At 41.8% G+C, this 14,410-nt stretch overlaps 2 protein-coding genes across 2 annotated transcripts; one reads left to right on the forward strand and one right to left on the reverse strand.

The window, feature by feature from the left end:
• Nucleotides 1-1,061: 1,061 nt before the first annotated feature.
• casp9 (caspase 9, apoptosis-related cysteine peptidase) lies at nucleotides 1,062-7,312 on the reverse strand. Its single transcript, XM_046365883.1, has 11 exons — nucleotides 7,199-7,312; nucleotides 5,638-5,803; nucleotides 5,247-5,451; nucleotides 5,017-5,142; nucleotides 4,871-4,932; nucleotides 4,422-4,598; nucleotides 4,235-4,324; nucleotides 3,989-4,136; nucleotides 2,325-2,516; nucleotides 2,090-2,199; nucleotides 1,062-1,933 (listed from the first exon to the last, which is right to left on the reverse strand). Exons 2-11 carry the CDS (start codon nucleotides 5,767-5,769, stop codon nucleotides 1,808-1,810), a joined length of 1,368 nt encoding a protein of 455 aa, XP_046221839.1. The 5' UTR covers nucleotides 5,770-5,803; nucleotides 7,199-7,312; the 3' UTR covers nucleotides 1,062-1,807.
• A 15-nt stretch (nucleotides 7,313-7,327) lies between these two features.
• Nucleotides 7,328-14,126, forward strand: LOC124045996 (dnaJ homolog subfamily C member 16-like). The gene is made up of 15 exons (XM_046365882.1): nucleotides 7,328-7,518; nucleotides 7,841-8,029; nucleotides 8,161-8,227; nucleotides 8,352-8,676; nucleotides 9,080-9,264; nucleotides 9,355-9,459; nucleotides 9,814-9,972; nucleotides 10,217-10,347; nucleotides 10,474-10,657; nucleotides 10,907-11,089; nucleotides 11,302-11,378; nucleotides 11,477-11,557; nucleotides 11,650-11,739; nucleotides 11,908-12,078; nucleotides 12,286-14,126. Exons 2-15 carry the CDS (start codon nucleotides 7,851-7,853, stop codon nucleotides 12,740-12,742), a joined length of 2,394 nt encoding a protein of 797 aa, XP_046221838.1. The 5' UTR covers nucleotides 7,328-7,518; nucleotides 7,841-7,850; the 3' UTR covers nucleotides 12,743-14,126.
• Nucleotides 14,127-14,410: the final 284 nt, after the last annotated feature.

Consider the following 14,410-nt stretch of genomic DNA (forward strand, 5'->3'; position numbering starts at 1 on the left):
AAGCACGTGTACATATTGGACCACACATTGTGCCTTCCTGTATTATACTTATGTTAAAATGTTTATTATATTCTACATTGTCAAGAAGGAACATGCAAGTAAGCATTTTATTGTACAGTGTACACCAAGTGTATCCTGTGCATACGACTAATAAAACTTGAAAGGACTGTTCCTGGATACTACCAAGGTGTGGTGGTCTTTTCTGTCCCTTTTATAGTCGCCCAAAGCGTCACCCAGGTGGGTGATACACTTTGGGGGCTTGACGATCCAGCCTACCTAGAGATGAGCTGAACATCGTAGACGTCAATGTGCCTGATGAAGAGCTCTTGGGGCCTGACTGACATTTCTCCTGTCTGTAGGCCTACTATCTATGCTCCCCCGCCTCAAGCAACCGCTTTCCATCCTGCCTCGATGTCTTATCATCTTATACTGCGGAAGACAAACACCCAATAATCTGCCATCTGTTGTTGTGTATTTTTTTTTAAAGAGACTATGAGATTGTTTGTATCGAAAAGCGCCATATAAAATAAATATATTATTATTCTCTTGGATTCAAGAATCACAAAGGATTATTTGTGTTGCAGGACTCTGAATCCACAATGGTGTGATTTGGAATATAAATGAAAATCATCCACCATTAGATGGATTTTTATGTATTGTGGACCACAGTTCGGGAAACACTGTTTGGCGTCATAGAGTCCGATGTTGAGGATTTGGTCTGTGTATGGTATGTACACAGACCAAATCCTCAACACCTGACTCACAGACTCCATCTATTGGACACTTACCTTTACATCCTTCAACTTCTACTGTGTGAAGTATTCAAATGTAATAGAGACATAAGCAGTACTATATTTATATCTAGGTGTGAATTCTTTTCCCAGGAAGCTCTCTCCTCTAGTGCAGCCAAATGTGCATCTACTCCAATGATAGATTCTAGCGTTTGCATCATTAGATTCAGGCAATGGACAACTGAGCTAAAAATTACAATTGACTAAGGCTACAGACATAGTGAGTCAGTCAACTCTACAGTCTCTCATTAAATTGAGTGAATGCAACGGTAACCTTCAAATAAATACAAAACTGTATAGAAAGACAACCAGAACAGAGCATTACACAATTACATTTGGACATCACAACACTCAGCTATAGTACATTAACACCCATTCACTGAACACCCATTCACCTAAAACTAAATCACTCAAGATGAAAACAACATATTATAAACATTAGATGTTCTGGCTAACAGTAAAGGTCGTCAAATCAAATCAAATGTATTTATAAAGCCCTTTTGATATCAGCAGAAATTGGTTATACACTTTCGCAGCCTAAAACCCCAAACAGCAAGAAATTCAGAAGCACGGTGGCTAGGAAAAACCTCCTAGAAAGGCAGGAACATAGGAAGAAACCTAGAGAGGAACCAGCCTCTGCGGGGTAGGTCAGGCCTCTTCTGGCTGCGCCAGATGGAGATTATGGCCATTAAGGCCAAATCGTTGTTCATAGATGACCAGCAGGGTCAAATAATAACCACAGTCGTTATAGAGGGTGCAGTACCGATTCATTTTTTGCAGAGCGCTTCAAGGATACCATTGTTTTTTACTGATTACAATGTTTTTGATTGTCACAAAGATGTTGCAATCTTGTAAGAGCAAAAATTGATTGTAAAAACAAGAAAAGAAAGAACATTTTAAAGGAACAAACATACAATTCCAATCTTGGTCATTTTGTTCACATATCCAGATAAACATTGGTAGAGGATATTTTTTTTAATGGCACGTGAAGAGACAAATGTTTCCTGAGAGTGCCGTCATGCCTGGATTGGTCTCTGGCAGGGCAGGACTTGAAAGTAGAGAAGTTTGCGTAGAAAGTTAAAGGAACCAGGCATCTGTTTGTAGAGGCCTTTGGCTGAGTTTTGTGAAACTTCATGGTTTACCTGACCACAAACAAAAACATTAATAGCTTCATAAGAGAATATCCTTACTGCCGTTCAAAATAAAAATACAGCTTTATAACACCATTTTTTAAAAAAAAACTATAAATTAACTGTATTGTCATTTTTTCTTTACAATATTAAAAACAACAAACTCACCATCATTAACATGGTGACCAGGTCATTATTGGCAGCATTGTCTTCTAAGACATTATCCAGTGTTTCTACATACCAGGAGCCAGCTTGTGTATCTCTCCAGGAGACGTAACCTGTTCAAGTCACACAGACAAACAGACATCAGGGCGACAGGCATACGAATGACACTTTCTTGCGATTGATCACCACAAATAAGTATTGCATTTGAGAGCCCCCCCCCCCCCACACACACACACACCTGGGAAGGTGGAGTAGGACACCAGTATGTCACTAGGTGTGGGCAGTGTGGCCCTAGCGTCTGGCTCATCAGACGGAGTGCTCAGAGAGTCACTGCTAGAGGACATGGGCATGGCGTCCGTCTGGTCATCTGTTCCTCCAATACAAGGCCTATCCTCGTCAGGAGTCACCTCAAAGCCTGTGTCTCTCTCACCTGCCAGACCACAACGCATATGTATTATCTTTATTAGAGATATAGATCATGAACGTAATAGACATAGTAACATCCCATCTACAGTACCAGTCCAAAGTTGACACAGCTACTCCTTCCAGAGTTTCTCTTTATTTTGAAAACTATTTTCTACATGGTACAATAATAGTGAAGGCATCAAAACTATGAAATACCACATATGGAATCATGTAGTAAGCAACAAAAAAAGTGTTAAACAAATCAAAATATATTTTACATTTGAGATTCTTCAAATAGCCATCCTTTCCCTTGAGGACATCTTTACACTCTTGGCAATCTCTCAACCAGCTTCATGAGGTAGTCACCTGGAATGCATTTCAAATAACAGGTATGTGTTTTTAAAAGTTAATTTGTGGAATTTCTTTCCTTCTTGATGGCTTTGAGCCAATCAGTTTGAGCCAACAGAAAATAGCCCTATTTGGTAAAAGACCAAGTCCATATTATGGCAAGAACAGCTCAAATAAGCAAAGAGAAACGGCATGAAGGTCAGTCAATCCAGGAAAATTTCAAGAACTTTCAACGTTTCTTCAAGTGCAGTCCCAAAACCATCAAACACTATGACGAAACTGGCTCTCATGAGGACCGCTACAGGAAAGGAAGACCCAGAGTTACCTCTGCTGCAGAGGATAAGTTTATAAGTTCTTTGTGAGATGCAGAGTAGGTGAACGGATGATCTCTGCATGTGTGGTTTGCACCTTTAAGCATGGAAGAGGTGGTGTGGGGGTGATTTGTCAGTGACACTGTCAGTGTAAGGGCAATTTGACCAAGAAGGAGAGTGATTGAGTGCTGCGTCAGATGACCTGGCCTCCACAATCACCCGACCTCAACCCAACTGAGATGGTTTGGGATGAGTTGGACCGCAGATTGAAGGAAAAGCATCCAACAAGTGCTCAGCATATGTGGGAACTCCTTCAAGACTGTTGGAAAAGCCTTTCAGGTGAAGCTGGTTGAGAGAATGTCAAAAGTGGTTGAGAGAATGTCAAAATGTCAAGTGTGCAAAGCTCTCATCAAGGCAAAGGGTGGCTACTTTGAAGAATCTCAAATATATATATTGTTTTACATTTATCTAACACTTTTTGGTTACTACATGATTCCATATGTGTTATTTCATAGTTTGATGACTTTACAATGTAGAAAATAGTACAAATAAAGAAAAACCCTTGAATGAGCAGGCATGTCCAAACTTTTGACTGGTACTGTAGATATTAGTATCCTAGCTTGGACTCCAGCAGTTCTAGGTTTCTCAAACATGAATCCGGGGTGGTGACTGACAGAGAGAGACTGGTTTCCCCAAAATATTTCCTCCACTGTCGGAGATGTAACCCAGTGTACAGACTAGTATTACAACACATTTATAACACTATTGTTACAGTGCTGCATAAGCTGTACTAATGGATCACTAAGCATAAGAAACTCCTACAGCGAAGTTGTCTTACCTCCCCCACAGGCCTGGATGAAGAAGAGCTTGGGCTTGCCCTGTAGGGATGGGCAGTTCCGACCATTGAGGTAGTTTGTGATGAGCTGAACTGGGACATTGGGCCCGTCCACTCCATGCACTGCACCAGGGAAGCGATTGTGACTTACCTAAAAAAAATATGCAATGAAATAACATTATTCATCTCCAGAAAGACAAACCTTTCTACTTTCTATGCATTTGTAAAAGGATAGAAGGAGTCTCTTACCTCCGTCCCATGTGATAGCATGATCACCACACAACAATCACATTGTGAATGATCCTTCTTGGACAAAGCTGATAGCTCCTGCCTTATTTGCTGAAATATAGTTATTACTGTAAGCATTAGATCATTAGGCCAGTATCTAAGTTAAACATGAATAGATATAAAGGAGGGTAGCTGAGGAAATACTCACCTTCTGTTTCAGGTTTCTCTTGACAAGGACAACAAAGTTAAGGGATTGAAATCTTCTCTCCAGTTTGTCGCAGTCTATGTTGGACCCTGTGCGGTTATTCAGCTCTGACTGAGGCTCAAAATCGACATTGTTTATGATCAGGCAGTGTCCACAGGGGCTGGCATCCATCTTATAACTCTGGGAGAACATGAAAGAAAAGCATGCATTGATTCCACAGTATATCCAAACTATAAAATTAGGGAACTGGTTAGACTCAAATTTAGACTTGTTGTAATCATGACAAGGCAAGATACAGTATGTGGATTTATATAGCATAATATGTGAAGTTAAATTCAACAGAACTGAGATACAACAACAACTCCGCTGGAGAGTACTGTCGAAAACCACAATGGGGAACAGATGCTACATTTAGCCTATAGTACATAGAGCCAAAAGGCAAGACAACTTACCTGAATACTGTCACGTCTAACTCTTCCTGTTGCCCTGGGTTTTCCAAACTCCCTTTCAGGGGCTGTAATAAAAATCACCACTTTTATGCTTGAATATTCAGAGACATATGTCAAAGTACGAACAGAAAATTGTTGTGATCACTTACATACACTGGGAGTGGTAGGCGTAAGCAAAGGCCTAACTGGTTGACTTGGATAGACAGGGGTTATATGCAAAGGTCTAACTGGTTGACTTGGATAGACAGGGGTTACCACAGTGTCCACATGAGAGTCTGTCAAAATAGAGGAAAATCCAAAGCAAATATGAACATTTCAGTAGTATGGACCGACATTGCAATGAATCACAGATGATATTTAACCACATAGGCATACTTACAAACTGGCAAAGGCCTAACGACTGGCCGGACAAGGACAGGCAGAGGTAGAGGCTGGCTCTGTGGTTCCCCCGCCAACAGGAGATCCGGCAGGCTATGCTGCCCTTTCTCACGAAGGCACTCTATTAAAGCTGGGAAGGCCCGACTCCCACGAGTCTCTAGGTCTCGAACCAACTGTCTGGCTTGGTCTCGTCTGGTTCCTGATCTCTGAAATTGAGGAACAAGGCATGGGCTTGTGAGAACTGAAAGTAGCATATGATACTTGGTTAGAATTCCAGACTTCGCTGTGTGCAAAAGCATGGAAATGAGGATAGCCTAATCATAATGATGTCTATTCCTGGGATTCCTGCGAGACAGACAATAATAGTCAAGAAGAATAGTGTCACACTTTACCTTTATCTCGTCGATCATGTCTTGAGTAAAGATTCCTTTTGACAGAAGTCCATCATACATATCTGATGGGTTCAGGTCGCTCACGAGATTGACCCTATTGCGTTGGAGAATCCTTTTGTGTCTCTCCTCCATTCTGTAGGCTTATATGAGGCATGAAACAGGAACTCTGCAATGATTATGTGGCAGAGAAGAGAAATGACCAAACCAGTGCCATTTCCTTAAGTGTTCCTAAAAATGTATGTATTTACATGGTAGTACAAAGACAATCCCAGTACTACGAAATATTAATGAGCAATACAAACAGCAAACAGGCTGTTTGCCTGTTTGAAGGAAATTCGACTTCCGCGTTATCCCAAACCTTCCGAAAGACACACAAACATAAGTTGGAGAGGTTAGAGCAGAGGGTAGCCATACTGTGGGGCCCGCGGATCAGTTGTCGGGGTTAACTGCCTTGCTTAAGGGCACAATGGCAGGAGATGGGATCTAGGATTTCTATAATGCGGGTGCAAACTCACTTCTCACTTATTTATTCCCCGGCAGACCCAGGATTTGAACTGGATGCTTCGCGAAAAATGGTGAAAATGTACCTGGCTAAGACATTCACATTCGCTAACTATCTTTATCGCCTATTGACGAGAGTATCTTCTAGCCAAAGTCGTTTTGTTAAGAGCCCCAACGCTCGTTCTGAATGTTAAAATGCATCGCTTGCTGGATGGTTTTGGAAACATCTTTTTTTTTAAATAAAATTTAAATAAAGATTTTTTTTTAAAAGCTTTCTAGGGTTAGGGTTCCCACATGGCCATATTTCCACGTTACAGCGCTTGTTCATTGAAAACAGACGGAAGACAGAGGCATGCATACCTGTGCAAATAGCTATCGAGTCTCCAAACACCTATGTGTCAATGGAAGACGTTCACCACAATGTTGTCACTGAAAAAAACTGTGTTTAAACCAGTTTATACAGTGTGAGTGTGCTAGTAAGTTTATATTTGGCATTTGTGAAATTATATATTTTGATGTGATTTGAAAGTAAAGGGTTTTATGTTTCTAGAACAGCACGCGCAATTGAGAATCGATTCATGTTTAGATTGAGTATTTGGCTGTTTTGGTCGTAAATGCCAATTCGCCTCTAAACTGAACATGTAAGGTCCATGGACTAAGGAATAACGTTTGGTCGTTTAGTCCATTATTGGACTAGTTAGTACATGCCTTTCCATAACCATTTAATATGGTATCATAATTATGTTATGATTATATACACATTAATGGGTCCAACACATACTTTGAGCACATTTTTAGCAGTTGTTAATCAATTAAACTAATTAGAAAAGTCTATTTAAACGTTCTGTACCATTCGCAAACAGGCTAACGTTAGCTAGCTACATAATGAAACGACATTGACCAGGGCTAAAGTAATGTTACACGGAAGTCTTGATCTGAGTTTTACAATGCAGTATATGTATGCATATTTAGCTGTATACATCTAGTATACAGTTGTAAATTAGAATACAAATAACACACTGAATATAATGACAAACAGTGGTGATAAATATATATTTACCAGCTCCGTGTGATCTCCTCACAGACTTAAATGTCCCTTTCTATTTCACCACCGACTTCCTTGTTTACATCGCACATCTTCGTGATTGATGGATTGCAATAGACTCCAATTCCCACAATGCTTCTCGGTGTAGCTGGTCCCTCCTTCACACTGGATGCAGTCCCAGCAGGTTATCATTTACGGAGGAGAGTTAACGTTAGAGAGCTCGGTTGATGCTTCAAATTACACCTTTTCCATGCTTTTCATTCGTAGAAAAGCAGTGACAGAGACATTTTAGATGAATGTGACAGAAGAACAGTTGATCCAACCAGATTCTTGAGGTGCGTGTATGTTTTTCAACAAGCTAGCCTGGATAGCTAGCGAGCTCTCTGTTATAAATTGATGGCATAGCAATGTGGTGATTCAAGTCAATGGCAATGTAATGCATGTGTTCTGTTTTAAATCTTCACATGTGGCAATTATAATGCCATTGCCTGCTAAATGCTGTGTTTAGGTGGTTATTTTAGTCTGTGTATATTTCAAAGGTTTCCCTTTGGCATTCAAATCTTCCTTTTACCGATACAGACTCATTTGCCCAACCTTAGCTAGACATCCCATCAGGCAGATATGTTCTATCTGACTGTCTTTGTTGGTGCTTTCCAGACAAAAACACATGGCAAGAAAAACAAGGATGTTTTTGACGTTTCCTGGTATAGTGGTTGTCTGTCTGCATCTTCTGGGTGGCTCAATGGAGACAGCCAATGAAGTAGACCCATACAAGATTCTTGGAGTGACCAAAAGTGCAAGTCAAGCTGAAATCAAGAAAGTGTACAAGCGCCTAGTTAGGGAATGGTAAGAACATCTTTAACTGAACCTTTCTCTTCTGGGTGTCAGGACTTGGTGGATATATTTAGCATGAAGACCAATGACCCTGTTGACAAAAATACATGGCCAGTGATGCATGGTTCCTTTATTTCTGTAAGGCATCCGGACAAAAACAAAAATGAAGGCGCTGAAGATATGTTCATCAAGATTACCAAATCTTATGAGGTAAGAGAGTATCCAATATTTGCCAACATTAAAACCGCAGCAGTTTACTGTAAATGCGTTATTCAGAAGGGAAGGCTCCACCCTCTGGTAACCCTATGCGTCTGCTTTCTACCCAAACTCTAAGATATTATCCAATGAGGAGAAGAGAACCAACTATGACCGGTATGGCCAGACTGATGACACCCAGCCATATGGTCATGGTCACTATGGTCACCGCCACGACCACTTCTACTTCGACGAGTCCTTCTTCCACTTCCCATTCAACAATAAGGGCAACCGGGAGTTTGCCGACAGCAAGTACGCTCTGCACTTCAACCAGTATGTGAATGACGTGGTGCCTGACAGCTATAAGAGACCGTACCTGATCAAAATCACATCCGACTGGTGTTTCAGCTGTATCCACATTGAACCGGTCTGGAAAGAGGTTGTGTTGGAGCTGGAAGCCTTGGGTAGGAAAGTTATGAAATGCATTACACAAATTTATTTTTATTTATTTTACCTTTATTTTACTAGGCAAATCAGTTAAGAACAAATTCTTATTTTCAATGACGGCCTAGGAACAGTGGGTTAACTGCCTGTTCAAGGGCAGAACAACTGATTTTGTACCTGGTCAGCTCGGGGATTTGAACTTGCAACCTTTCGGTTACTAGTCCAATGCTACACTGCCGCCCCATGAAAATGACTCAACGACTTCACCTTCCACATGACAGTGTTTTACATTACGTGCTAGTCATTTAGCAGACACTCTGATCCCGAGCGACATACAATCAGTGCATTCAACGAAAGTAGGTAAAATAACCATACGGAGTCTTGGTTTGGCTGATTGTGTTCAACTGGTGTGTTATGTCTTAGGTGTGGGGATTGGTGTGGTGGACGTTGGTTATGAGAGACGTCTGGCCAATCACCTCGGTGCTCACCGCACCCCATCCATACTGGGGGTCATCAACGGGAAAGTGACCTTCTTCCACTACGCTGTGGTGAAGGAGCACCTGAGGCAGTTTGTGGAGGACCTGCTCCCTCAGAGACTGGTTGAGAAGGTAAAATTACATGTTTTTGGCAGATTTGTTTTTTGACTCACCATTGTTGGCATCTCAGCAATTATGTTTACAAAAAATAAACTGTTTCAGGTTACAGACAGGAACGACTTTCAATTCCTGAACAGCTGGCATGAGCAGAACAAGCCGCACGTGCTTCTATTTGACCAAGTGCCTGTAGTTCCACTCTTGTACAAGGTAAGCCATTGTCTAGATCAGTCCTCAGGGTCCTGATTGGTGTCACACTTCTCCCCCATCCTTAGCAAACACAGCCGATTTAAACAATTTGCATTTTTAACTGAAGATCATGATTAGTTGATTATTGGAGTCAGGTGTGTTAGCTGGTGCCCGGGGGCAAAAGTGTGACACCAATCAGGCCCCGAGGACGGGAGTTGCCCTGGTCTAGATTAGTCAGTCTGGCATCAGTTTTAACCACCACTGAGAGCGCTGTTCTGACTAATTATTATTTACTTCCTTCCGGAGCATAGACCATTGACGACAGCTTTCTAATACTTGCTTACAGTTGAGGTTTTTTTCCCTTATATTTTTTAGCTGACTGCTTTCGCCTATAAGGATTATGTTCAGTTTGGATACGTGGACCAGGGCCTGTCAGAGACTGCGAACCTACTGAAGCAGTTCAACATCAACACCTACGCCCCCACCATGCTGGTCTTTAAGGAGAGTACAGACAAGCCTGCAGACATTATACAGGTGGATACTAGATGCTTTACTAGACTCGACAACTGTGGATCCTCTTACTTTCCCACCAGACCGTTTGATTGAATAATTAAATAGCATTTGAATACCTGAGTAGTATCTGAGGTATTACTGACATATTATCTGTATTACTGACATATCATTGATTATATTTAGAGATGCGGTGTTTGTTGTTAATTAAGCTGATTTGAGACATGGCATTTCATGTGATTGATGCCTATGTGTCGTTGTTCTCTAGGCTAAAGGGATGAAGAAACAAATCATTGATGAATTTATAACGAACAACAAGTTTCTCCTCGTCCCTCGACTGGTGAACCAGAAACTGTTTGATGAACTTTGCCCTGTGAAGCAGTTCCACCGACGCAGGAAGTAAGCTGATGCTTTTCATTTCCTTTTTCGGCTCAAGTCTATGTCTATTTCTAAACATACCGTTTATGAACAGCCAGTTTACATGATTACACTTTTGCATCATATTCCCAAACATCTGTCTTTTAGGTACTGTGTACTACTGATCACTGGTGATGAGGAGTCCTATACCGTAGGAAACCAGGCCTTCCTCACATTTGCCTCTACCAACACTCTGGAGGTGGTGAGGTTTGCCTACGTCTACCAAAGACTGCAACAATCACTGTGTGATATTCTGCTGAAGACTAAGGACAGCACACCTCCACCACCACAGGTAAGTGTATGCTAGCATCGCTGAAGTGGAGATTAACTTTGTTAACGTGATCTCCTTGGATGCATCTTAAGAGCCATATGGACTGCAATTCAGTTTTTGAGAGCTTATGGTCGAAGTGTCTGTATAATGAGCTACAGCCACTCATCCTCTCTCTCTCTGTTATAATGTATCACAAGGTGAAATCACCTTTCCCTAATGCTATAAGCTCATGTGGATGTGTGTGTCTGCCTGGGTGTGCTTGCTCGGCAGGTGTTCATCTTGGAGCGTCGTAACCCAGCAGGGAAGGTCCTGTACAAGGAGGTGGCGGGCGGTTGGAATGGTACTGATGAGGATAAACAACGTCTGTTGGATGAGCTGGAGAGGCTGCAGAAAGACCCCTCCATCCTCAACTACGACGCCATGCTGCCGGAGCTCAACAATGAGTTTGCCTCTGTAAATTGTGTTCCACAGTATTATCCTCATTAGAAAGGCTGGCCTACTTAAGTCTCGGCAGAGCAAGGGTAATGATGTAGTAATTAGTACTGTGTCCAGAGAAAAGGTATTTGATCAAATGTTCTTTTATGGCATTCCAAATCTGCAATGGTTTTTAATATAATGGATAATACAGTACAATTATAGGCAGTAAATGTATATATATTTTCCAGATGTTTCTTATCCGATGGATCTACACAGCGTATGATTACATTTCTGAAATCCTTGATGATATTCTTCATAATAATTGGTAAGTTATCTTTTATTCAAAATTGTAGGTTTTGTATTTGGGAGCGGACGACATCAGGAGGAAAGGACACAATCAATGTCTGTCATGTGTTTCTGCAGGCGTGAGATGATGCCCCTCCTGTCGTTGATATTCTCTGCCTTGTTCATCCTGTTTGGCACTGTGGTGGTTCAGGCCTTCAGGTAAAATGGAGGAACAGTGTGATTCTGCTACTCAAACACATCACCTTGAGGGAAACTGTTTCGGCTTACCGTTCTGCTTTGTGGGGTTTCAGTGACTCCAGTGAAGATGGCAAATCCAAACCGAAGGCAAAAGAAGGAACTAAAGCAGAAAATGGGTCACCGGGTAGCAGCAGCACCTCAAGGCAAGACAGCATTTTTTATTTTAAGCTATATTGAAAATATTCAAGCTGTGACTAAAATATGTTTTGGTTTAACTATCTAACATATTTTGGGGGGTTATATTTTGCCTTTTGCTTTCAATAAATGAAAATGAGTGGTTCAGTGGTTCTGCTTTTTATTTTATTTTATAGTCGCCCACCTAAGAAGAACTTTGTGGAGGTGACGGAGCTGACAGACATCACATACACCAGTAACCTGGTGAAGCTGAGACCAGGCCATATGAACGTGGTACTGGTGCTCACTGATGCCACCAAGAACGTCTTACTCAGCAAGTTCGCCAAAGAAGTCTACTCTTTCACCGGGTGAGGGCAGGATATGATCCCACATGGTCTGGTGCTTGAGGTGAAATAGACATCCATTGGATGATGTATGTTTTGTGCTTATAACATGAATATTTATAGGCGAGTGGTATGGTGAACACAACTGCCGTTTTTATATTCACATTCTAAATGCTGATACATGTTTGAAAGGTTACCAACATATCATGTCTTCTCCTCTTGCCACGACAGGAGCCTGACTCTGCACTTTTCCTTCCTGAACATGGACAAGCACAGTGCGTGGATGGAAACACTGTTGGAGTTTGCCCAGGACGCCATGCAGATAGACACCGAAGAGGATGACTGTGCCCGCCACAAGATAGACTACACAGGCTATGTGCTGGCACTCAACGGCCATAAGAAGTACCTCTGCCTCTTCAAGCCTGTCTACACCGGGGAGGAAGGCGGGTCCTCCGAGGAGGAAGGGCCTGGCGGCGCCACTGGGGGAGGGAAGAGGTCTAGGTCCGGGTCCAGGGACGACCACCCACCACGCAGGTCTACGGCCAGGTCCCGCTCCACCGCCACTCTGCAGATCCACCACAAACTGGACCGCCTGGGGCTGTGGATGGAGAGGCTTATGGAGGGAACTCTGCCCCGGTACTACATTCCTGGCTGGCCGGGCCTGGACAAGATCACAGGCCCCAAATAGAAATCGTGTCAATTACTTATACTGTACGTTGTGAAAAAATATCCCCAAAAAGATATGCTTGGAAGTTTGAGATGCATTGCATGCACATATCCCAAGTCAGGATACAGGCCTAAATGGACGCGTTCCAAAGCTATCTGTGTTTAAAAGCCAAGACGACGTCGAGGTATCCTCATGGCTGTGTTCAGAGGCTACTGTATGTTTTGAGTGATTGCAGTAGGACATGGTTTGAAGAAATGACATTCAATAGTGAGGTTGGCCTGGCTCATTGCGACAACTGTACCACATTTATCTGCCGTCATGTTCTGCTGCCTTTTTTGCACTTGAAATATTTATTTGTTACGGAAGTACTTATAAAAGTAGGTTCAGTAAAAGAGGGAGGGTACAGAATATGGTGGATCTCAAAGCAACAACCGTTGAACAGTTCCTAGATTGCTTTCCCTTTCGGATCCCTTCCTCTGCATGCTGTCATTAGTTAGCTACTTAGTTCTAATATCGACTGCTGTTACAACCTCTAGATGAGCTAACTGAATCACTGTGGTCATAAGTGGACTCCTGCCTTTTTAGAACCGTCATCCATCATTATTCAAATATCTAATCTATCAGATTGTGCTTTGATATTAGCTTCACTGTCCCAATGGTGATTGGTCAGTACTGTGAATAGTGATGCATGTCTCTACTAGATCTATTTTCTTCACCATTTTGACCTCACTCTGAAAAAATATATATTTTATTCTTGTGCAATATATACTGTAACTACAATGCCTTCCATTTATCCTTGGCTGCTAATATTTCATGCTCATTCTTATTCATGTAGAAATAGGCTATTTAAAAAAAAAGTCTAACGTTATACTTTAGCTTAGTGTTACATGACCAAGTTTTTTGCATTAGTCTATTTCCCTTTATTTTTTACATGAAAGACAAGAGAAACCCGCACACTGCTCTTGCTAGTGTCACTGTTCTTTATTAGGCTTTTTCCTCTTGGCCTTCGTCAGAGCTTTTTTAGTTTTACAACAGAACTTGGCCAGTGGCTTCATATAGCAATGATATAGTGTACAGTGGCTTGCGAAAATATTCACCCCCCTTGGCATTTTTCCTATTTTCTTGCCTTACAACCTGGAATTAAAATAGGTTTTTTGGGGGGTGCTTTGTGTCATTTGATTTACATGCCTACCACTTTGAAGATGCAAAATATTTTTTATTATGAAACAAACAAGACCCCAAAGTCAATACTTTTCAGAGGCACCTTTTGCTGCAAGTCTTTTGGGGTATGTCTCTATAAGCTTGGCACATCTAGCCACTGGGATTTTTGCCCATTCTTCAAGGCAAAACTGCTCCAGCTCCTTCAAGTTGGATTGGTTCCGCTGGTGCATAGCAATCTTTAAGTCATACAACAAATTCTCAATTGGATTGAGGTCTGAGCTTTGACTAGGCCATTCCAAGACATTTACATTTTTCCCGTTAAACCACTCGGGTGTTGCTTTAGCAGTGTGCTTATGGTCATTGACCTGCTGGAAGGTGAATCTCCGTCCCAGTCTCAAATCTCTGGAAGACTGAAACAGGTTTCCCTCAAGAATTTCCCAGTATTTAGCATCATCCATCATTCCTTCAATTCTGACCAGTTTCTCAGTCCCTGCCGATGAAAACCATCCCCACAGCATGATGCTGCCA

Source organism: Oncorhynchus gorbuscha, linkage group LG10, assembly GCF_021184085.1.
Source record: "Oncorhynchus gorbuscha isolate QuinsamMale2020 ecotype Even-year linkage group LG10, OgorEven_v1.0, whole genome shotgun sequence".
NCBI classification, from domain to species: Eukaryota; Metazoa; Chordata; class Actinopteri; order Salmoniformes; family Salmonidae; genus Oncorhynchus; species Oncorhynchus gorbuscha.

What these genes read in the sequence shown, in the direction of transcription:
- casp9 (XM_046365883.1), bottom strand. Translation starts at nt 5,769, where the DNA reads ATGGAGGAGAGACACAAAAGGATTCTCCAACGCAATAGGGTCAATCTC. An exon ending in GCCTACCACTCCCAGTGTAT is followed by an intron (nt 4,933 to 5,016) that starts GTAAGTGATCAC and finishes TTTTTATTACAG; the next exon opens with CCCCTGAAAGGGAGTTTGGA. An exon ending in TGGTCACCATGTTAATGATG is followed by an intron (nt 1,934 to 2,089) that starts GTGAGTTTGTTG and finishes GTTTGTGGTCAG; the next exon opens with GTAAACCATGAAGTTTCACA.
- LOC124045996 (XM_046365882.1), top strand. Translation starts at nt 7,851, where the DNA reads ATGGCAAGAAAAACAAGGATGTTTTTGACGTTTCCTGGTATAGTGGTT. An exon ending in AGATTACCAAATCTTATGAG is followed by an intron (nt 8,228 to 8,351) that starts GTAAGAGAGTAT and finishes CCAAACTCTAAG; the next exon opens with ATATTATCCAATGAGGAGAA. An exon ending in GATATTCTTCATAATAATTG is followed by an intron (nt 11,379 to 11,476) that starts GTAAGTTATCTT and finishes GTGTTTCTGCAG; the next exon opens with GCGTGAGATGATGCCCCTCC.